At 40.1% G+C, this 24,440-nt stretch overlaps 2 protein-coding genes across 2 annotated transcripts in view; both read right to left on the reverse strand.

The window, feature by feature from the left end:
- Positions 1–1,945, reverse strand: part of ikzf1 (IKAROS family zinc finger 1 (Ikaros)) — an 18,775-nt gene extending 16,830 nt beyond the window's left edge. Inside the window, exon 1 of the mRNA XM_042065616.1 lies at positions 1,567–1,945. Within this exon, the coding sequence (XP_041921550.1) occupies positions 1,567–1,861 (295 nt within the window). The 5' untranslated portion in view covers positions 1,862–1,945. The remainder of the gene's footprint in view (positions 1–1,566) is intronic.
- Positions 1,946–7,083: 5,138 nt separating this feature from the next.
- On the reverse strand, positions 7,084–23,412 carry LOC121685901 (spermatogenesis-associated protein 48). Its single transcript, XM_042066747.1, has 9 exons — positions 22,787–23,412; positions 22,469–22,566; positions 22,234–22,310; positions 21,970–22,108; positions 21,797–21,864; positions 21,383–21,424; positions 14,066–14,173; positions 13,774–13,860; positions 7,084–7,302 (listed from the first exon to the last, which is right to left on the reverse strand). The coding sequence occupies exons 1-9, from the start codon at positions 23,265–23,267 to the stop codon at positions 7,179–7,181; spliced, it is 1,224 nt and encodes a 407-aa protein (XP_041922681.1). The 5' UTR covers positions 23,268–23,412; the 3' UTR covers positions 7,084–7,178.
- Positions 23,413–24,440: the final 1,028 nt, after the last annotated feature.

The following is a 24,440-nucleotide window of genomic DNA, read 5'->3' on the forward strand; positions in this document are numbered from 1 at the left end:
TGGTGACTATTAAAAGGCTTAGCCTTTATTTATTAAAATATTTATATTTATTTTGGAATTTCAATCGAACATTTAAAGTAATATTCAATGCAATTATTGACATTCATGGGTTTTTCGGTTGAATGTATACGTGACAAACCCATGGCATGTTCCAGGAAGGGCGCTTGAAAGTTCAACTTCAGGTTTTTGTCATAAACTGTAGCCCTAACTCTAAGATGGTTAACTATTTCAGTAAGTTGTTTTTGGCGACTAATGTACAGTAATGTGGTAGGAAACATTTAAAAGATAGCTCATTTTTTCATATTAAACCATTTCAACATAAGAAATGTTTGACCTCTTAAACCCTGTCGATGCAGACAGATAAGACGTTCACTCATGATGCCGGTGAAGCCACGCAGACTTGTACCTGATTCTCGCATAATCTTGGTATTTCTGTCTGAAGTCAGCAGAGGTTGGCTATAGGCTACGTACATTGCTATCACTATTTCGTGCATGATTAGCTTTGTGTGTACGCTACATGTCCTGCCCACAATCAATCAACACAACCTCACATGCATAATCGGTTCCACGGCACCTGATGTTACATGAGTTTGATCGATGTGTAGGCTACAGGAGCTTAGAATGTAAGTTCAGAATACCTCTAAAGAAAACTGATGAAAGTAAAATAATTTGTAGCCTACGGGACTATAATAGCAAGGAATATATGGTTACTTTTTAGTGCGAAAAAGAAATAGCTATTTGGAAATGCGCTCTTTGAGATATGTTGAACTGAGATGTAGCCTACATTTACACATTTCACTGAGTTCATGAAAATTACAATATAGGCAACTTTAAATATAGCCAACATTTATGAGGCAATGTTAAACTGTTTGAATTTCAAAATAACGTAGGAAACGTCTCTTACACTACTAGCTTGTTTACAGTAAAATATAAGTTCAAGCATAATTTGTTTGTCTGGAAAACTTTAATCAGAGACAATTACAAAACTTTCTACCGTAAAACTTCGCAATGTCTCAGTGAAAGCAGGATGCGCGTGTTGCAACAGGTGCCATTTAGGAGAAGCGGTAGATTATCATTTTTCTAACTCACTATATTCAACAGTTTAAAATTAGTAAAACTTCTCTTCAGTTTGTTTAATCTAATGTAAGTCTATATGTCAATTATTCAGTGTCGTGACGTTTAAATTATTAAATTATCCGATATTCCAAACCTATCCATTTGGATACCGGGAAAATCCATGGCACTTTAAAATTCATAAAAAGTTTTGGAAGTGAGACAGTACATCATAACAGAGGTCTTCACATAATTTAAACTATGTTAGAATAGTCCATTTGGTCTCCGTTAACATCTAATCCATTCCGCGCCTTTTAAGCTGTCTAGTGCTGTAGCCCCAGTGGATTTAAGTGACGCTCTCGCACCTGCTCTAGACTGAAGGACAATATTTTCCAACTCGCCTCCTTTTTTGTTCACTTCACGGAAATTCGTAAACCCTTCACTTGAAATGATTGGTAGTCAGACTTACTTTGACATTTTTTGAGTTTAAAAGCATCGTGAAAATTACTCTACCTGCTATTCCTTGACTTTGCAATATGAAGCTCTTCCAACTCTCCCCCGCTCCATGTGCAGAAGTTCGTAGCGCCGCTGCAGCACTATGGAACTCTGCCCTCGGTCCCTCCCCTCTCCACTGCACTTCCTCGTTCCAGCCTAACATTGCTATGTCTCTGTTCTCAAACGGAGCATTTTGCAAGCTTTTATTCCAGAGGCCGATTCTGCTCAGGGAGTCGAAGCGGCAGCCCTTGGCACATTGCTTTGTATCGTGCCAATAAAAGCTGACACCCAGTAGACCATCACTGGCAGCCATGCATGAGATAGGATGAGGCGAGCGAAGAGAGTGGACCGTTCATGTCTTATTTATTTATTTCTTTGTCAGGGACGGACAGGGAGACGCATATGCACAGAGGCAGGTCCCCCCCGTCACCTGTTTTGACAGTTGGTAACTGATAGCACCAACAGTGTGTATGCCAGTAGGAGAAACTAAAACTTTCCCCTTTCCCCATGCACATCCTATTCCAACCCAGATTTATCCAAAAACCATGGGCATATAGTTATGTTTATCATAATTAGCATATTTCTATGTATTATATTGTTATGTTATTAGGCTATTGATCTAAAATGTCTTCATCACCTTTAACTGGTTCAGCAACAAACAATTAACACACTCTATTAAATACTATATGCTCTTTTCTTCTGTACTGTAGGCCTGTGGAATTTTGATTACTAAAGTGCTGGGTGTAATGAGATACTGGGTACCCTGTTAAGGTTTGGGTGTAATGTGTATGTCCATCTGACTGTTACATAGACCTCAGGATATTTTCATGTCTTTCAGGCAGTATTGGAATGCTTTATCTCTAACCACTGTCCATAAATTCAAAGGAAAAGAAAGCATTGCATGGTATGGGTAGCTGAATATGGGACACTCAACATGTACAAAGTGTCGGTCAGGCCATTTGCCCATCATTATGAGTGTCCTAGTTTAGTTATTCCAATAGCATTTTCCAAGCTGTGTTATATCAACAGTCTTTTTAAAAGCATAGTCATATACTAAAGTATTATAGTAGTCAACAGATATAGACAAATAGAATGTTACAAGATATAGACATAATATAACGTCTAGTGGTTTCAGTCATGTTAATCATCTATGGGTGTTCTGTATTATAATAGTAAAATGCCATGGTCCAATATGCTACTCTAATATACATCTTACTATCTAAATACTCTGCGGTCTATACAATTGAGTAATAGACTCTGCTCTTCATTGCAATATCATTTTGAAAATCAGTACGAGATATGACCTGTTCAACATCTGGCTTTGGCTTAACAAAAATCCTTATTTGAATATGAAGGTATGCTCCACTATGACAGCAATCATCCAAAATATAGCTATAATTTTATCATTAATATTTATAGAGATCAATAAATAATGAGTTGTGCAGCAAGTTTGATTTTGAATAAATAGGCTCATTTCCCTCCCATGTTTTGTCATTACATTCTAAATAATGATTCTGCTATGCATCGTCCAGTCCAGTATTAGAGCACCAAGCCTGAAACCCAGAGCCTCCCCTCCCAAGTGTTCCTTGTTTTTAACCCTTCAAGGTAGCCCTATCTGTGGAGAGGTGGCTGCAGGCCCCGAGCTGCTGAGTCACGACAGCAGGAGGCTGCCCTTATCTGAGATGAGCCAGGACTTTCTCAGGCAGTTGGTCTGGGTAGAAATGAGGAACTCAAAGGACCTTGGAGAACCCTTTGTAGTGTCTGGGCATGTTGCTTCATCATGACAATGTATGATGTTGCACAGGGCGGACACAAACACCAAACTAATGTACCCAATGGGTATTGGTGGGGCAGTGGGTTCAGAACCTATAGACCCTTTCAAGAGAGTTCCATTATCAGCATCATAGTTGGCCCCACAAGGCTTCCGTTTTAACATTCCATATGTTATCTTAATGCAGAGGAAGTAGATTGGGAACCAAATAGAACGTTCAAGCATTGTTTTTGTTTTTATTGTTGAAAGGGTCTATAATCAGAAGTGGGTAAATGGCAGACCTGCTATGATGCCCATCCAGAGGCCAGGCTGAGGGAATGCCAACAGGGGAGGTGCAGGGGGGCAGGAGAGGGGGCAGTGACTCAGCACCATGCATGGCGTTTCCCGCAAATCATAACTAGCAGGGTTGAACACGCGCTTCCCGGTCTAAGAGATATATTATCAGAGAATTCAAATGAGGGAGTAACATCTACAGTCTATCAGGCCTGGGACTGTACAAATATTGAGTGGACTCATTGCTTTTTTTCAATATACTGCACTATTTTTCTACAACTTAAAAGTATAGTATTTTTAATTTTTAATCAACTTAAACATTTTCATACAGAACACACAATGAACATAATGTGTTGCATACTATGTCATATCTCATTGCCTCATACAGTTGTTCTTTGGGACCTACAACTTTTGCATTTTAATAGAAATTCAATTTTTAAGAGACAAATGGTATTTTTAAATAAGTGTCTGCCGCATCCTTTCAAAATCAACAGATGAACAAAATTCACTGGACCCAAGCATTTCATCTACAGCACCACAATGGATAATATAGTGCAATTAAAAAGCACCAGTGGATTTGCCACATATCAGTGTTGAGCAAACTAAACCTGAGAGAATCCACAACAAAAGACTGCCTGTGTCTTATTTCATGGATCTTTAAGCAGCATTCACTGCTCCCAATTTAGGAGGTTCAAGAACATGTAGGCAATAATTGGTTTAAATACCTAAATAAGTTTGAGGTGTTCAGGATTGGTAATCATGTTAATAGTGAAATTTGCAGTTGGTGGGCTGAGAAACCTCACTTTCTTTGGGAATGAATTATGCGGCAAGGATGTCAGAGTAAATTAAATTCCCCTTTGCACACTAAACCATCAATTTCCTTATGGTAATTATCTACAGGCATGGATGTGTCACTAGAGGGAGTCAGGCATGCTTGACATTTACCCTCTTTATGGAGAAACGACGAGTAAAAATTAAGACGCTGAGGGGAAATTAATCTCTTGGCCAGGCAAGAGCGACACCGAGAGCCCGATGCATTGTCAGTGAGGAAGCCATTATGTTTGTGACCCTAGTGTGAAGGCAAGGCCTGCTGATGAGATGTAAACCAGTGATGTGGAGAGAGGGATTATGCAGGAAAGAGGAGAGAGCTGGAGAGAGATATAATAGCATGGGAATATATTATATACTGTTTGGAGATATATTAGATCAACCTGTGGCTATATGGGATAAGCACAAAATAGTCAATTTTAAAGGTATGAACTTATAAGTTACTTTGCATCTAATTATGTTATTCACTATTTCTGATTATTTTATGAGATGTTGAGTAAATTCAGCTAACTATGAGTCCACCACAATTGCATAGCCGTCTGAATGATTTAAGATGCATGTTTTTTTCATAAACAAAAAATAAGCAGTTGACATAATTGGAACCTAATGCATTATTTGTGTTCAAAAGCTAATGTCATCTGTCGTAATATAGTATTTTTTGAGTCAAGTATTTACTAATGAAATCACACCAGAGTAGCTTGCTGAAAACCTTTTTAAAGGCTAATCACCAAATGAACCCTTTCCACTGGGGTAAGGTATAACAAAGCACAAGGAAAGGCACCTTGGAACGGAAAGCCAAAAGGCAGCAGACAGAAAGCCATGGTAGGAAGGAGTGGGGCCCCTCCCAGAGCCAGGGCAGGAAAACAGCCGTAGCCTCCAAAAGGACGTTGGTTATCTGCTAACCACATCTCCATCACTGGGAGCTGAATAAACAGCGTCATTCCCACCAAGACCAAGGTGTCAAGGTTACAGAGACCGCAGCAGAAAATGGTTTGAGCAAAACCCAGAAAAAAAGGCAACAGGATGGATGGTAGGAAGACAACGGCACATGCTCCAGCAGTTGCACTTCACAAGGGCAGAGCATCAGAGCATATATCAAAATATTTGAGAAAAAAAAAACATTTATCAATACTGATCTTACATGGAATTACTGTAGTGTGGCACACTTTTGTTTATTGCTTACTCTGCATTTAGATTAGCACATGTCTTTTCACGCATGCTCAAGTAACACCAGATAGATTACTTGAAATTCGTTTTCAAAATACTGAAACACAATGCTGAAAACACAATACAGTATAAAGGGATATGAATATAATCTGGGAAAGTATGGCCATCTAACCAAACATCAGAAGTCAGGAGGAGGTTTTAGAAGTAAAAAAATGTAGATATTGTTGCAAAATAATAAATGTGGAAGTGCAAACACAGTCAGAGAGAACAGCTGAGTGAGAGGACAGAATGTTAATGGATGCCATATGAAGAAAGAAGACATGAAGAGAAGCTTCACCCCCAAATTTCTTGTCAACAGGTAAAAAGATGGCATCTTTAACCAAACTAGTACCAGGTTGCAACCAACCCGAGTTCAAGGTTCTGAGACTGAGTTGCAGATGTGATTTTGGATGTGTGTACATGAAACTGTAATGCATTAAAGCAACACAATATAAGAATTTGTATTTACCCCTTGACATTAAAGGGGTACAGAGGAGTGTGTTGAGAAGTGACAAAAAGTTTGCATCTTCTGCGCGACAAAGTATGTGCAATGTTCGGACGCCACTCTCCCTTTAAAATATCAGTGTACCATCAAGAGTATAGTAAGTATAAGTACATATATATAACACACAGTGAGGTGAAGCACACACTAATCCCGGCGCAGTGAGCTGCCTGCTACAATGGCGGCGCTCGGGGAGCAGTGAGGGGTTAGGTGCCTTGCTCAAGGGCACTTCAGCCGCAGCCCACTGGTCTGGGCTCGAACCGGCAACCCTCCGGTTACAAGTCCAGAGTGCTAACCAGTGGGCCACGGCTGCCCACAAAATGATGAGTTTGAAGTCATTATTTTCAGGTAAAAAATTACGCTACATAAAAGGGCATCTAAGACTACATAAAATGCTGCTTCATGTGCACAAAAAAAATTGTCAGCTTCATTCTATTTTTGCTTCCCAAGATTATAATATTTTGAGAATAACCACTGGTGGCGTTAATATAAAAATGCTGCTCAACAGAAACATTTGTGGTTGAGCTGAAACTATATTGTGCTCTACCATTAAAATGGGCAAAACAAAAAAATGAGTTTTTAAACCACTCTAACTATTCTCCAAACAAATGAAACCCCTTTAAAAACTTTTATACACATGCACACTGCACATGCACTCACACACACACACAAAGAGAGAGAGAAAGTGTACAGTATGTGTGTGTGTGTGTGTGTGTGTGTGAGAGAGAGAGAGAGAAAGTTTGAGAAGACAATGACAGACTATGCTCACTCCCTCCATATTCACAGAAGCACTCATCTAAATCAAGGGAAATTATGCTAATGAAGCATCTCATTATTCCGAATTCTCAGAGAATCAGTCACTGACATCACATCATTACAGATCTATTCACAAACACAGATTGGATTTCATGAAGAGACCCTTACATTTCACACATTTCCCACTTATTTTTTATTTTTTATTTCAAATCTTTATTACTCTGTGTAGTGTGTCTTCTCTCTGTGTGTGTGTGTGTGTGTGTGTGTGTGCTTGTGTGTGTGCACGCTTTCTCTCTAAGTAGAGATGGGGAATGCTGGAGGGCTTGGTTGGAGGAAAGGGTTCTGGGGTGGAACTCTGGTCACCATCCTGGACAGCGGGCCAGTGTGGCCAAAGGCCAGGTGGCTCTGACGGCTACCCCTGTAAGAGACATGTACCTTTCAACTGGAAATCGCTTCACTTACTATGTCTCGCAAGATATCTTGAACGGCTAACTGCTGCTATATTGCTTTGCACAGGATAGATTTTTTAATCATAAGATATTTAAATGGCATCGCAGAAATGTAGGCATTGTACAAAATATGACTAAAATTGGGGGTTCCAAAATGAACAGTTGTTACAGTTTTTTGCAATTGCTAAGACACAAAAATGCTCGATTACTAATACTTGACTTTATGATAAACTGATAATTTGAATGTTAATGCAATGGTGTCATACAAGTCGTTTTTGACAAAAGCATCTGCTAAATATCATAAACATAAAACAAGTACAACACAAGTAGCCCATCTATTTACCGGGTTTGTTAAACCCATCTTTATACAATGTTCGAAATGATAAAACACACCTTTCGCATAAAACTAAACACAGTTATATACATTAGACATAAATCATTTGAAACTAAAAGCCTTTGTGTGTCGACTGCTAAACACTGCCACTGAAATACACACATCAATTATCAACGATCCAAACCAAGAACGCACATTTCAAAACATTTGTAACCAATCTGATGACTTTGAAATCAGACTCAATTCTCTAAAGAGGGTTCAGGTTTGCACTGTGGGACGATTAGCACTAGGAGGACAAGGAGGATGCGATGGAGGAAGAGGAGGAGCAAGAGAAGAAGGAGCACAAGACACTTTTATCAAAGTGACTATAACAATGACATAAATAAACATTACATTAACAATAAAATTAACAGTTTATAGCCAAATCAAATAGCCGAATAATACCCATATTTTAATAAATGAAATAGAATTTACCAAAATAATAGCAATTAACATAAACATATACAAACTGCAACCCTATAGGGAAAAATGTATAAGCTAGAGACAAGATAATAACATAAGTCTTAAATGCTTTTTGAAGATCCCAAGCAATCACATTAATATGGAAGCATGCCAGGGCTGGATACTCCATTCAAGACTATACTTCCCCTAACATTTGGCAACAGGATACTATGTGTGATGTTCGCAGGCAGGATGGAGGATGTAACTGCACTTCTGTATACTGTGGTGTTTTTGTTATATAATACTGTACTGTATATACCATTATTTACAACCTGCTACAACTATAAATCCCAAAACTTTAGATAATGGTGATAGTTTTGAGTGATATGTATGCTTTTGCAAGAGATTTTGCTTTTGAGTTCTTTTGTGTTTTTGATTTTTGTGTTTTGACGTGCTTTAGCAATTGCAAACAGCAATCAGACAAAAACAATACTCTACAAGTATTTAGAAATGTGGAAATAAATTTAAAAAAAAGTCTTTATATAAACTCTTAAACTTCCATCATGTGTGTACAAATGTAAGAGTCTTGCCCTTTTCCGTTATATGGTTGAAAATATGAGGGGCTAGTTTTGTCGTCAGAGGAAACAGCTTTTTGAGGGCCATTTTTTCCAGGAAAATGGAGGTGTCTGCAGTAAAACCACCATTACCACTACCAGGAACATTTCAGTTCTGGATGGGGCCATCTGGAGAGAGTTGCTCCAGAACAAAGTGAACCTGCTCTTTGGGGTGGGCCCTGCTAGGAAACAGGTTTGACATCAAACCTTAGGCAGCCGCCAGAGAGCTAGCAGAGTGCTCCTCTTTTGATGCTATACTTTTCCTTTTCCTTTTTCAGTTCAACACACAATGTGCAATGACAATGTGGGGAGATAGTCGTGCCATTTTTATTTTTCAGTCTTGCAGAAGCTGTGATATTAAATGTATTTCCTTTTTTAGGGAAATATCTGGCCATAGCTGTGAGCATGCAACTTAATTCTGGTTTCTGAGTTTCCCAAGTAGTTGTGCACCAACTTCTGTTTGAATCTATGAATATTTCATACACATTCATGACCCCTTTTAATATATACCTATTCTCTCCAGGTCACATTAGCTGGCACCATTTTGCATGCTGACCTTCTGACGCCCACAGGCCACCAGACCCAAAATAAGTCCACAGGATGTGGATCACTGCGGTGTAGTCCATCTAGGCCAGGCCCTGTCTACTGACACAGGCAGAGAGACAGTCCTGCTTTTCAAACCAAATGCACCTCTTTATGCCCTGATCATGTGTGTGGACATGAGGGTAAGGCATATGGACTTTGTAAGGCAAATGTGTTTATGCACGTATTGTGCATTTGATCCTAACCCTCCTATTTCTGTGATACATTTACATTTGTCTTCATAATGCATCGAGAGGAACTTGAATTTCCAGCTGTGACTCTATGCTACTCTATGCTACATTACTGCCACCTGCTGACACAAAGGTGCCTACAAACCAGTCTCATAGAAGTGCACAACATTCACCATTCAGCTGTAACACATGTCTCAAGATGTGTCCCAAACACACATTCGTCCTACACAAAGTCATCTGTGGGTGCAGGTAGAATCACTGTGCCCCCCCCCCCCCCCCCCCCAACACACACACACACACACACACAAATGGAAACGAAGGGCTTAGTCTTGAGCTGAGCTCATCAGGATGCTGCTCCACACACAGATGTTCAGGATCAGCCCAACGATTTCCCACTGGCTTGAAGTCAGGGGAGTTGAGTGGCCATTCCTGCTTCTGATGAGGCCTGGAAGGCCCTCGGCACACCACTGCTGACTCACTGCTGTGTAAGCAGGAGCACTGATTCTGAATGGCTGCTTTTTCCAAGTGCTTATGGGCGCCACTTTTTTCTTGAATTGTTCATGTGGCCTACTGAGTATTCATTTTGGCGCCCTAGGATACAGTTTGAGTGCACTGAAACTGACACAAAGCAATGTGGGTACAAAAATAGAACACATTGAAGGTTTTCATGACTATTCATTAAAAGGCATTAGGGCATTTAAAAGAGAAAATCTCCAACTTCTCTGTGCTCAGAGTGACATGCTTTTTCCAAAAATCTTCATAAAGTAAAACGAATCAAAGTTATATTTGTAAGATCGCAAACACAGGTGTAATCAGCAACATTTTCTCAAAGATTTCTGAGACTTCTGATAACAATTACAGATTTGCTCTTGGCCATGGTTACTGCTGCATATAAATGTAGACCTAGGTACAACTACTGGTACATACACTCATGTTTAGTATTTCCTAGTTTAATTACTGACACCTGTTGCATCCTCACAGCAGCTGATGGTCCCTCAAAAAAAGACCCAGGTACTCCCCTACTCATTCTTGTCCTGCAGGGTCCACTATACTGCTACTCCTCTCACTGGCCTCCCCAAGAAATCTATCAGACAGGTACAGCTAACTTAGAACGCTGCTGCCAGACTTTTAGCCAAAACCAAGAAAAGAGATAATATTACTCCAATTCTCAAGTCTTTGCACTTTGCAGTGACACAGTCACTTTCCGAATTGAATTCAAGGTACTATTAATCATGTACAAGACACTAAATGCCCTGGGCCCTAAATACACTGCAGAAATGCTAATGCCATATGCCTGCTAGAGATCAAGATCTACTGAGACAGCTAGTCGTCAGCTAGTCATCCCCAGAGTCAATACCAAGCAAGGTGAAATGACATTTAGCCATTATAGGCTACCGCCCACCACTGGAACCCCCTCCCTATGGAGATTAGATCTGCTCCAATGGTAGTCTGTTTTAAAGGAGACTTGAAACTGCACTATATTCTACTGCCTTTGATTAATCCGTTGATTTCTTGATAGGCCATATGGATTGTTTTATAGTCATATGTTTATTTATTTATTCCTTTTATTTTTTTAATTCTTCTTTTATATTTTTAATATTAATTTTTACTTGGGCTATTTGCATTTTATTTGATTGTTCTGCTTGTGTAAAGCACATCAAATGACAATTGTGTATGATAATGTGCTATCCAAATAAACTTGACTTTGATTACTCCCCATAATTCGGGAAAAATGAATGAGCAGGGAGGGCTACTTAGAAATTTCAATGACTGATCTTAACTTTAGTAAAGGTGCTACTTTTTTTACTCCAAGTTAACAGGGGCCAGGCAGATAGATAAACCTTATAGACAATAAGGTTACCTTACCTTAAATATGTCTCCTTACCTTAAATATTTAAGGTAAGGAGACATACCTTACCTTACCTTAAATATGTCTCCTTACAATGTGTAAGGTGTAATGTTAATGGTTGTTGTTATTATTATGGGAAATTCTATTCAGTATATAACTAACATTGATATTTTCTATATACTCTTTTGATCCCGTGAGGGAAATTTGGTCTCTGCATTTATCCTGTGAATTAGTGAAACACACTCAGCACACAGTGAAAACACAGTGAGGTGAAGCACACACTAATCCCGGCGCAGTGAGCTGCCTGCAACAACAGCGGCACTCGGGGAGCAGTGAGGGGTTAGGTGCCTTGCTCAAGGGCACTTCAGCCGTGCCGGGGTTCGAACCGGCAACCCTCCGGTTACAAGTCCGAAGCGCTAACCAGTAGGCCATGGCTGCCCCATAATCTTCATTAATGTTAATCTTCATTCTTCATTAATGATCACTTCTCCTCCACACCCAACACATAGCTCCATACAGATAACTTGTCTTTGTTGTATTGTTTTGTTTGTTTGTTATTGTGTTTCCCTGCCTTTGTCTTTGTTGTATTGTTGTTTGTTTGTTATTGTGTTTCCCTGCCTTCCTACTATGTAAAGCGACCTTGGGTTTGAGAAAGGCGCTATATAAAATAAACTTATTATTATTATTATTATTATTATTTAGGCTATATGACTTTAAACTATCAATTTGAATGTTAATGTAATGTTTATTGAGGTCATTGCAAGTTGCTTTGGACAATAACATCCGCTAGATAAACAACCAACAAAAGCAGGTAAGACTGCTAACAGATTACAAACAAGTTAACCACTGAGAGAAAGCATTTTTGAGAGGCAGTGTAGTAAAACCTACAAATGCATCTCGAAACACTTTTCAATGTCCATGAAAAGTCAACCAAAAATCTAATTGAAAAGCCAAATTGACCTATAATACAATATAACTGAGATTTCACTCAGTGCACTGTACTGTAAATACTGCTGTTACATAATTGACTAATTAAGCTGTATTGTATCACTGCTAGGGTTGCAAACGTTTAGAAAATTTCCAGGACATTTCCATTAGAAGTTAAGATGGGGAATTTTGGAAACATTCCAAATTGGAAACTTTCATGGAATTAATGGAATTAAAGGAAATTATTTGGGAATGAATGGGAATTATTATGGGAATGAATGGGAATAACCTGGGATTTTTGGGTAATTCATACAAACTGTTTCATATACAAACATTATCATTTTGTTTCGTGATAAGCAATACGATTTGTTTGTTCGTATTTTCGCTTAGCTTAGCATACAAAGCTAGCAATACTAGCGGGATCCCATTCTCTGTCTATGGTTTACTAGCGTGCTAGGCTAGCAACACTGAAACCACTGAACTGCCCAAGATACACCATGCCACTCAACAACAAAATCCAATTGGTTGGGATATTGACTGACTATCACTTTGCTGTCTGCAGTCAGAGTCCCAGAAAATGGTAAAACAAATAAAATATATATATATATAAAAATAATGAAATTGCATATGGTTATTAATTGTCCTGTTAAAGCTAATGCAAAATGACGTACACCCATTTGAATGAGGACAAAAGTGACAACAAGCCTACAACTGGGCAACTTTGTTTGCAAACTTCCCCCAGTTTCACACCAGTTATTCCCACATGAGATGATGTTATCATTGTTAATTTTTTTCACCCATGCACATGAACGCACCATAGGGTTCCTTTATGTCTAGTACCCTATGTTGATTGCTGTGTGCATGTCATTGACATGTGCAGGGTAGAAATTCGAAATTGCATTAAATCAGGTTGTTTTAACTAATATTATGCTGCAAGATGGGGGTTTGTCCACTACATTTAAGTTCCCTGTTATAGACTAACTTGCCATATTAAAATTCCCCAGTTTATTACCATTAATTCATGTTAATTCCCGTATATTTTCATTAATTCCCATGGAAAGTTTCCAACTTTAGGAAAATTTCCGGAATTTTGCAACCCTAATCACTGTAGATCAAAATATATGGTGGCATTGGTGGCATGAAAAGCAGCTCAACCCTGCAGGTCTGTCAAAGACTCCTGAGTGGTTGATAAGCTGCCAGTGAGCTCTCAGCACGACAGCAGCGCATATTAGCCGATTTCATAGTCTAACACGTCTTAATGACCGTGAGACAAACAATTGTCATGCTTCTGCAATATCTTCATAGTGTCACATTTCTGGGGCTGTGCCAAGAGATGGCGTGACCAAACATGGAACAACTGCTCTGAACTGGTTTTGTTACAGTTGGCCTGTGTTTTGGCATACATTTTGACCAGATCAATGGCAGCCCTCAGGCCAACCATCAGCTCCACGGTGGCTTAGTGGTGATGGTGATGGTGATGGGGGGGCAGCGGGGGGACTTACCCCAGGGCCGGAGCAGTGTGGGGCAGAGCAGGCAGGCTGGCCGTGTCATAATGGGCTTTACCAGTGTAACCTGGGATGGTGGGTCGACTTGCAAATACAAAACAGGGCTTTTGTAAGTGTACCACAGAATAAAGGTGCATTTGTCAAAGGACACATTAAAACGGTCATGAAGTGTTTAGTGTCGCTATTCAAATGATGAATTTGTCTGTCATCTCTTTATCAATCTATGTGTCAATTAATGCATCTGTCCATTTATTTGGACTATATTTCACACACAATAGTGCATACTTACTGTGCAGTGGGGGTGTACGGAGGCATTGGTTTACGCAGCATGGTCAAAGGGGTAAAGTCCTTCCCAACGATGTCTATATTGTCCATGTTTTCTGATCCAACTGTGCCACTTCATGAAGGGACATTATACACAGAGAGAGAGAGATCATTCAAGAATCTAAAGAAAAATATTTGGAACATTGGCAAAAGGAGACAAAAAAACAAAGCAAATTAGAATGTTAACAGTCAATAAAATCTGAATACCAATTGGAAGAATATCTCTTTACATATCCCCAACACACACACCAAGACCCCTGGCAGTTGGGTTAGCCCCTTGAGCCGTGGATCTGCCCAAGGTTTCTTCCTTGGTAAGGGAGTTTTTCCTTGCCCCTGTTGCTCTTGGGTGCTCCTTGTTGGTGCCCCCCACCCAATCCCAATCCTCCCCCACCTTTTTTATGCAGCCCTTGCCACTTAATCTACTAAACCCCTCTTCTACTGCACTTTTTACCCCCCCCCCCCCCCCCATTAATGCACAAATAGGCTGACACCAGACATAATTTCACTGCATTTCTTACTTCCAGTAACTATATGCATGTGACAATAAACTTCCTTGTATCCTTGTATCTTTACTGTTAGAGATATAAAGCAGAGACAGATCCTGACCAAATACAGACTCAGTGACCACAGTCTAGCCATAGAAAAGGGCAGACTGAGAAAATCCTGGTTGCCAAGAGAGCAAAGAATATGTGGTCACTGCGTAACAGGTGAGGTTGAGACTGAGGTGCACTTTCTTCTTCACTGTGAGAAATATACAACTATACGTAAGTCATACTTTGACAGGCTTACAAGCCTAATCCCAGGGTTCAGAAATCTAGAAGAACAAGAAATAATGGCAGTCTTACTCAGACAGCAGGGACAGACAGCAAATCTTGCTGCCAAATATGTCACCGAATGCCATAAGGAAAGGGACAGTGGTTAAATAATTAAATAATTACATAATTATTACTTTTATATGGCACCTATCCATATAATTACACAGACAAACACCATACATGCACGCAGCCACGCACACACCCACACACACGCACACACCCACCCACACACACACACACACACACACACAAACACCAGTTTGTTTGTTAATCTAGGATGCGTATCTATTTGCCATGTACTGTATTCCAAGCATTCTCTATGTAAATGTATGTCTAAATGTTCTGCATTGGCAATGCAAAAATATTAGTCATGCTAATAAAGCTCACTTGAATTGAATTGAATTGAGAGGGAGAGAATGGGGGGGGGGGGTATCTTGTCATCAGATGTCTTGTCACATTACATGACTGTCATGTCAAGTTATGTGCCATCTAACTACAACTGCCAACATGCCAGAAATCCATTGCAATGTCAGACACATTTGCTTTGACATCAAATTCATACCTCAGTAAACCATAATTTCAAAATGGACAATACCATGAGTTTCTCACAGGAAATTCTTGCAGGGATTATTACAAACAATATTACTGATCACCCCTAAGCTCTTTGGGGCTCGAGGGGTGAACAGGAGGAACTATAAAAGGGGGAGATACTGTATGCTTGTGCATCACTATTGCAAAACCACTAGATGGCTCTACTAACAAATCTGTGAATGCTTGCACTATTTTTCCTTTAGTCTCTCAAGTCAGCTGCAATGTGTTGTGTTATATTGATTCAAAATATATTTTGCACACACATACTACTACAAACTTGACCAATAATTTGCATTGAACTCAATGAGCATCAAACCACCTAATAGGCTAACTGAAATAAAACCATGCCAATCTAGGTATGGTGAAGGGTATGTGATGATGCTATTTTAATTCCAAAGGCCAAGGGAACTTTATCAGGATACATAGTATCCTTGATCCATGAAAAAACTGGGCTTTAAAAATAAAAAATAAGTATAAGTACATATACTCTTGATCCTGTGAGGGAAATTTGGTCTCTGCATTTATCCCAATCTGTGAATTAGTGAAACACGCTCAGCACACAGTGAACACACAGTGAGGTGAAGCACACACTAATCCCGGCGCAGTGAGCTGCCTGCAACAACAGCGGCACTTGGGGAGCAGTGAGGGGTTAGGTGCCTTGCTAAAAGGCACTTCAGCCATTCCTACTGGTCGGGGTTCGAACCGGCAACACTCCAGTTACAAGGCCGAAGCGCTAACCAGTAGGCCACGGCTGTCTCTAAATCTGCCTGCCTCTATGGGAATTTAACATAGGGGTGCCAATACTTATGACCCCTGTATTTTAAGGAAGAACATTTATTTATTTATGATACATTATTCATTCACAAAGAAAAATGGTGTCCTTAAAAGGTTGGATATGTCCTCATCTTTTTACTTAAGGCATTAAGTTCAATTTCCAAAAGATGATTTTATATTCCTTTTTTAGGTCAACTTAAGCAGATGTGCCAATAATTCTGGAGGGTACTGTAGTACTGTATGTAGACAAATTTCTTGTACATTGATTTAAGCCTGTCCTCGGTTTTAAAAAAAGTCTAGTTAATCCATGTATGGGAAACTGGTCCATTAAGATTAAGATGGTGACGTAGCAAATGTTTTACAGATACATTTATTCAGTTTAATCCCAGTAAGGTTTCTGATCAAGCAGAGTATTTAGATCTTAACAAGAGCACAATTAAATAACCAAAAACGATTTGACAAGCCTATTACTTTGTGACCTGCCTTGGGCACTGTCCAAGCTAACGTTTGGTCACTGTTGCCTCACTGGGACCAATGTGATTAGTGCTTTAGTGTGGCACAAATAATTCTGGTTGGTTGCCAAGACTTTCAAAATGCTGCGTCTCAAACCACAAAATTCTGTGCAAAATTCTAGCACAGATTAATTGTGACAGTCCAATTGAGTTGTTTGTTTCCAGTATGCTGCAAACCTCTGGTACAGTCTAGACCAGCACTAAGCCTTCCTTGCTCATAGAGTAATCCCTTGTTTGTAAACCCTCATTCAGCCTCTTGTACTGTGATGCACTGTGCCTCAAGACTGCAGGGCCTTGTTTAACCCACACGATTTTGTATTCTGTTAACGACTCTAAAATGACTTGTCTTCCTGCAACAGCATAGCCCTCCATTGACATTTTAAAGAGTAGCTTCCCAAATGTCTCATTAAACAAGAGTATAGTGGTCTTGGAATGCTTTATTTGCATCCATTTCATTTCATTTGTTGAATACAAGATTAAATGTTGTATTGTGGATCACTTCAGAATATGAGGCAAATGGAGCAAAATCTCCACAAACTCTGACTGCATTTCCACGACCAAGATTAAATATGCTGCATTATTACGCGGCTCTTCACAAGGCAAGTAACGCTCCATTGACTTGAATGGGATTTCCCAATAACGGTCATTTCCGTTCCGAGGAAAGGACCTCTGAAAAAAATAATGACCGCTGTCAATGGCAACGAAGTTTGTGCTTCTAATTCAGGTATTTCATATCACTACGTAAGGACTGGAACTTCATTCAAAAGTGAAAGCAGACGGTTGATCAGCTGTGTTCTAAAGAATGTTTAATTCAAGTTCAGCGTGTGTTGTTGCGAACTATTTGTGTCTCAGCAAATGCCACGATGAACAGTAACAAATAGGCTAGGCTATGTAGGCTGAAGTCATATCTTGGGGAGTTTATTATTTCGTTTTGGTAAGTAGGCGTGTAATAAGCGGGATAATGAATAGAACGCCGGTCATTATTGGGAGAATAAGTCCCTCAGGGCGGAACAAGACCCCTCCGCTGCGCGTTGAGGTTCGGTTCGCCCTGTCGGGACTTATTTTCCCAATAATGACCGGCGTTCTATTCATTATTCCTTACGTATTGCCACTCTTAGGGCCCTATCTTGCACCCCGCGCATCGTGGCTGCAAACGTGACGCAAGTCTTCCTTAAGGGCTCAACATGCTTCTGTGTCAACTTCACGGCGTAGCTACGCCGGCACTCCTACGGTATCGTGACCATTTTATGGTTCTGTGTCGGGTTGCTTTGCATCGCGGTGCATTTCAGCGCCATAAAGCTCGGTGTCGCCTGTGTCTGCGCCACTCACCACCGAAACAAGACATTTATTTATTTGCAAAGCTTATATCAGTGAACTAGCATGTTGCTAATCCCCACAGTAGGCTGCTTGAAACACCAACTATCAAGCGCTCAAGTTCACAAGTTGTCACATGAAAAACGTGTGTCAATAAAAAAAACTAAATAAGAATGAGAGTCAGACACACCTTAAACGTATATGTGCATCGTGCATCAAATTGTGCACGCGTCTGTGTATTGGGCCCAATGTAGTCTCCATGGGACTTATTTGTTGAGTTGTTTTCAGCTGATTTCAGCTATTTGTCTTAATATATCCACCTGTCATTATTATTGACTTGCCAAGGGAGACTTAAGCTAGAAATTATTCTGTCCCACACTCATTGGTTTATCAACTTAGTATTTCATTTTCTTTTCTAGTTACACAATGGTATTTCTTAGGTGGATGAAAAAAGCATAAGGTGCACCTGTTACAATTTCACTCACTGAAAATACACATATTCTCATTTCAGGTGCGCAGAGAACCAAAACCCCAAACCCAAAAGACAAGGATTTAACTACAGACCCTTTCAAGAGAGTTCCATTATCAGCATCATAGTGGACCCTTTCAAGAGAGTTCCATTATCAGCATCATAGTTGGCCCCACAATATAGACCCTTTCAAGAGAGTTCCATTATCAGCATCATAGTGGACCCTTTCAAGAGAGTTCCATTATCAGCATCATAGTTGGCCCCACAATATAGACCCTTTCAAGAGAGTTCCATTATCAGCATCATAGTTGGCCCCACAAGACTTCCTTTTCAACATTCCATATGTTATCTTAATGTAGAGGAAGTAGATTGGGGCCCAAATAGAACGTTCAAGCATTGTTTTTGTTTTTATTGTTGAAAGGGTCTATATTAACAACCCAACCTGCTATGCTTGCAAACCATGTCATAGAATGGCATCTCACTACAAACACCAAACAACAGCCATGTTTGTGTCTAGTGGGTTGGCTCCATCCTATGATTGAACTAAAGCGATGCAGATACAGTCATACAGCCATGGTGAGACTGAAAGGAATATATTAGAGACCAAATCTAAAGGAATCAAATTCTCTTTTTTTCTATATCCAGGCTTTAGATGGGGAAACCTGGGGATCGAAAACATGTTTGTAGGCCTTTTGAAAATTAATGCTATTAGTCTATTCAGTGGGAGATAACCAAACAGGGGCACTCTGCCAACTCTGAGTGTCCCTAGCGTAAGGCAGTTCAATGTTCCAAACCTACCTTTAGGCCCGGTGGTATTCAATGCTCCCAATAGGTTGCCAAAAAGGGGAGACAATTTCAAAACCACAGTTTCAGCATAGCCTTAAATGCCTATTGGGTTAGTAGGTTTTGTGTGCCTCGCATACAATTTAGGATTTGGGCCAAACTGACAACTTTATAACGATGCCGATTCCTGAGGGCACTCTAAATGCAGTGACCTGGACATCTAAAAATAGTTAAATAGATAATAGTAAGTAAGTATCGGTAAGTAAGTAAAGTTAAATTTTAGAGCACATTTAACCACAGCTCGCACTGACCAAAGTGCTGTACATAGTGCATAAGCTAAAGAATAATAAAATAAAGTGAAATAAAAATAGATTAATACACATACAGATACAGTGATTTCAGCTAAGATGACATCAACAGACAACACTTAATTACAGACAGTACAGGGTAAGACAATTATAACACAGGGATGGCCAATGTAAAAAGGTGCGTTTTGAGCCTGATTTTGAATATTGTAATTGAAGGGGCATTTATGATGTCAAGTGGCAGTTGGTTCCACAGCTGAGGGCCAGCAACAGAAAAGGCTCTGTCACTTTTTTGCTTAAGCCGGAACCGTGGGACATGGAGGAGACCTTGGCTGGAGGATCTGAGGGACCTAGGGGCTTCATGGGAATGAACAGGAGTCTAGACAGGAGGTTATGAAGGCATGGATGACTTGTTTCAGATCATTGTATGATAGAACAGACTTGAGTTTGGAGATTATTCTTAATTGATAAAAACTGGTCTTTACAACAGATGAGATTTGTTTGTCCAGGTTAAGATGAGAGTCTAAAATAATACCCAGGTTAAGTGCATGGGATTTCACATAGGGGGCAAGGGGACCAAGGTTGGCGGGGATGGATTTTTTGGATTTTGAAGGCCCAAAGACAATAACTTCAGTTTTGTTATCATTTAACTGAAGGAAGTTGTTAGCCATCCAGATTTTAATTTCTTACAAACCGTCTAAAAGAGGCTGCATGGAGGTGCCGGATTTAAGTGGGAGTTGGAGTCATCTGCATAGAAATGGAATGAAATATTGAATTTTCCCACTGATGTTACCTAGGGGGAGCATGTACAGGCAGAAAAGTACTGGACCCAAAATGGATCCCTGGAGGACACCATAAGACACAGGGGCAGAGGATGAAGAGCACTTGGATACAAAGAAAGATCTATGGTGGAGGTTGGAGTGAAACTAGTTTCGAGCTGTACCTTTAATGCCAACCCACTGTTCAAGACGCTCTAGTAGTGTACCATGGTCTACAGTGTCAAATGCAGCACTAAGATCCAACAGGACCAGAATGCCATTATCACCTCAGTCAAGGGTGAGCAACAGGTCATTGTCAGGGCTGGTTCAGTGCTGTGACGGGTTTTGAAACCAGATTGAAATGGCTCTAGGATCTCTGTTGAGTTGAGGTATGGAAGCAGCTGTGTTAACACCACCTTCTCCAACATTTATGAGAGAAATGGCAGTTTAGAGATAGGCCGGAAGTTATTAGGACATTTTGCATCCAGATTATGTTTCTTAAGCATAGTCTGGACAACTGCATGCTTGAAACATATAATGGTGCCGGTGGCAAGGCAGGAGCGGAGAATAAATTGAATGGAGGGACCAACAGCATCAAAAACATCTTTGATAATCTGTGAAGGGATAGGATCGTGTGGGGCTGTTGATGGTTTCATGTGCTTTACAATGTTCCATAGATCAGTATAGGACACTGCTTTTAATGTTAAAAGTAGCTGCAGCAATGGAGAAACGGGGTGGAGTGTCAGATTTAACCGTGATGTGGTTCATTTTCTACAATTGAGTTTATGGTATTAAATGAAATTCTAGGGCATTAAACCATTCATAATGCTTTAATACGTTGCTGCCAGATTATCCACAAGCTCATTCTATGTTTTCAGAAAATACTGAATTCTTGGCAAGGTGAAAAGAGAAAGTGCATCCTATCTGTGATTAATCTGATAGATTGGTCCAACTCACTTACCAGTACAAAGGGATCTGGCCTGACTTTGGACATGGGCTGGTACTGTTGAACAAAAAAGTATTACAAATATGAACCATGCATATTCATTTTAAAAGACCTCTAAGATCTACCCATGATTTGTCTGATCAAAACATCCTCATTATTAAACATTGGTTAATGTCAGATATACACAGGAGAGGTGTTACATTCTTTTGCTGAGAGGAGGGGATTTCCCGGCCAATCAACAATCAGCAAGACATGCTCTACCAACTAATTCTTCAGTCATTCTTTTTTGTTGCTGTGATCATTTACCATCCGATCAGCAACATAACCAGATAAACCAATGATGCAGGAACCCACAAATACAAAAAAGGGATATGGCAGATTTTGTTTTCCCTAGATAATACCAGCAAAGTCACAGCAGAAAAAACTTACAATGTGATTGGCTTCCTCACTTCATTTCTGGAACGGAGTTGATATCTGTTCCAATGGGGGCCGACAGCCTTGACAAAAAAGTCCAAAAGAATGAATAAGTAATAAAGTAATCAAATCCAATTGCAAACTTTTATGTACAACCTGCTCGTTCCACACCATATGGAAGGACTCACCTGCCACAGCTCAGGCCTGGTGTGGTATCTTCTCACGGTGAAACGCTGATCCACACGGTCTGCCATTTTCTCCCAAGTGGTTGAAGGAGGTTTGAGCCGCGGAGGCAACTTAGTATCCCAAGCAACGTCCTCATAGCCTCTGCCACACATCATAACTCCATTAGGTCATAAGGTCCGCCACAGGAAAAGTGGCCTAGGTCAACTAACTGTTGCCAGTGGAGATCTGTTCCATTGAAAGATTGTGCCAAGAACACTACAACTGACCTTTGAGCCACTGATGTGTAAATGCAGTGCTGAGCTGCCTCATTCACAGACTGCGGTGAGATAACAGAGTATGGCTTCTATAGTGCACACAGATTCAAGAACATCTGTGAGATATACTATTAATGATGGCACCCTGATCTAGTGCATTTGAGGAAAACGTGACAAGATAGTAGACTCATAAAAAGTATTTTAACATGCATACAGGGGAAAGTGTTGTGCTAAGTGCTATGCCTACCGAATTTGAGTCATCCTTTTCCAGAAAAAAACTAAATAACTTCACTGAGCCTGGAATTTTAGGAGCAGCAGTTTTCACTCTCTCAGCACTTGTCCAACCTTTGTGAGAACACAATACAGAGACAGTCATAACATGGCTGACTGAGCGCAGGGACCTCAAAACTGTTTCAAACTCAGCATACTATTGATTTGGACAAAATCGTTAACCAAATACCACAAACATAAACACATTTCAGACCTCTGGATAACATAAACGGAAATATTTTATATTAGTGGTAACATAAAAACGATGATGATAAAGAAATACATTTAGGCCTACCTCCTAAGCCCGCCCGCATTGCTGCGTCAGACAGGGTTCTGGAATTCCATGAGCTGTGTTCGGCTGAGTCACAGACCACAGCCGATGGCCTTTGTGGTGGTGTCTGCGGTCTGTCTCTTGAGCCAGTTGGAACCCACAAGTCAGACGGAGTGTATACTCTGCCTATGAACTTGCGGCATCTTTTGTTTCCAAGATTCACTTCTGCGCCTGCACTCAGCTGTCCTGAGCATGGGTCAATTAGTAACACCTCATCTCGGAACGGTGCCAAGGCAGCGTTCTCCGCCGGTGGCTGGGCTTGCGGATTGAATTTTGTAAAACCGTGGAGTGCTTTTTCTTTCAGGCTATCGAATTCGTACCTTCCTTCGGGACCCCTCTCGCACGGCAGATTGATCTGTTTATGTAACCATTTGTCCACCCCAATTTGGCTCTGATTAGGTCTCATAATGAGTCGAATTCTGTGGGGCTCCATAGAGGCGGACATTTTTGGAGCCAGGAGGGCACTTGTCAATGCCAAAAATAACCTTTATAAAGTTAGCTAATTGCCTTCAAACATGCCTCACCCTTGTTTAATCCTTTACTGGAGTGTGACTGGATTGCAACTGACATGATGTATGCTAAGAGCGCTGTTCAGCGTTTCCTGTTGCCTGGAGACAGCAACAGTGGCTTGGCTCCTATGTCACTGATGACAGTGTCACAGTGGGGGGCTCAAATTACTCTGCTGTCAAGTTAATAGGCTTACTTTTACCTTGGTCTGTTCAACCAGTGGATGATACACAGAGCGTAAAGTATAAAAACTGGTAACACTAACAGAGAACATAAAATTGCTATTGTGGTAATATAAGCTTAGGCCTACTTAAACACAGTTTCTTTTGAGCTGTTGAGCTGAAAAACTGCGACTGTAAAGCACTAGATGGCAATATTTCACATAAAAAGCAGGATACTAAATGGGTGGGGGAAATTAGCCAAGACCTGTGTGGGCATGACATTTATTTTGTAAAGTAAATATACCCCTCTTCCCTGGCATATCTCAACTGGTTATTGTAGGATATGCCATCATGATTATTGATGATCTATTGACAGGGACTTTGAGTCGGCTAAGAATCAGTAAATTAACTAGCCTATTGAATACCCTGAATTGCCTGGGCAAGAATTACAGAGCTAGATGGGGGAATACTTTATAAGATATTGTTATGGTATTGGTTTACAGGAGTCTGTTTACTTGTATGATTAAGCAGACCACATTAGAGCCAATGGTAGATGACTTGATCTTATTAACCAGTTCAAATGAATGCTGTATGTTTGGAGTCACTGAAGCAAAAAGAAAGAAATAATAATAATAATAATAATAATAATAATAATAATAATAAAAACACATGCATCTGCTTCAGTGACCATATCAGCTAATGCTCTGTTTGCCACAGTTGTAATTATAATGTAAATGCCATAAATACATAAATAAATAAAAATTAAATAAATGGGCCTACTCGCTTGTTTCTGTGCTGCTGACTGTGTGCTTCACAGAGGAATGACATGATGATGATAAGTGTTGATGGCTGGTTTTATAGCCAGGCTGTCATTAACATAAACATCTAATAAACAAGCACAGAGCTGTCAGAACAGAAAATATTTGGTTAAAAATAACCCAATTAGGGTC

The sequence above is a fragment of the Alosa sapidissima genome, chromosome 16 (assembly GCF_018492685.1).
Source record: "Alosa sapidissima isolate fAloSap1 chromosome 16, fAloSap1.pri, whole genome shotgun sequence".
Classification (NCBI taxonomy): domain Eukaryota; kingdom Metazoa; phylum Chordata; class Actinopteri; order Clupeiformes; family Clupeidae; genus Alosa; species Alosa sapidissima.

Excerpts from the sequence above, each read along its gene's own strand:
- LOC121685901 (XM_042066747.1), bottom strand. The coding sequence starts at position 23,267 with ATGTCCGCCTCTATGGAGCCCCACAGAATTCGACTCATTATGAGACCT. Across the intron at positions 22,311-22,468 it reads AAAAGGATGACTCAAATTCG|AAGCCATACTCTGTTATCTC; the intron begins GTAGGCATAGCA and ends TGTGCACTATAG. Across the intron at positions 21,425-21,796 it reads GTGAGGAAGCCAATCACATT|TACCAGCCCATGTCCAAAGT; the intron begins GTAAGTTTTTTC and ends TTTGTTCAACAG.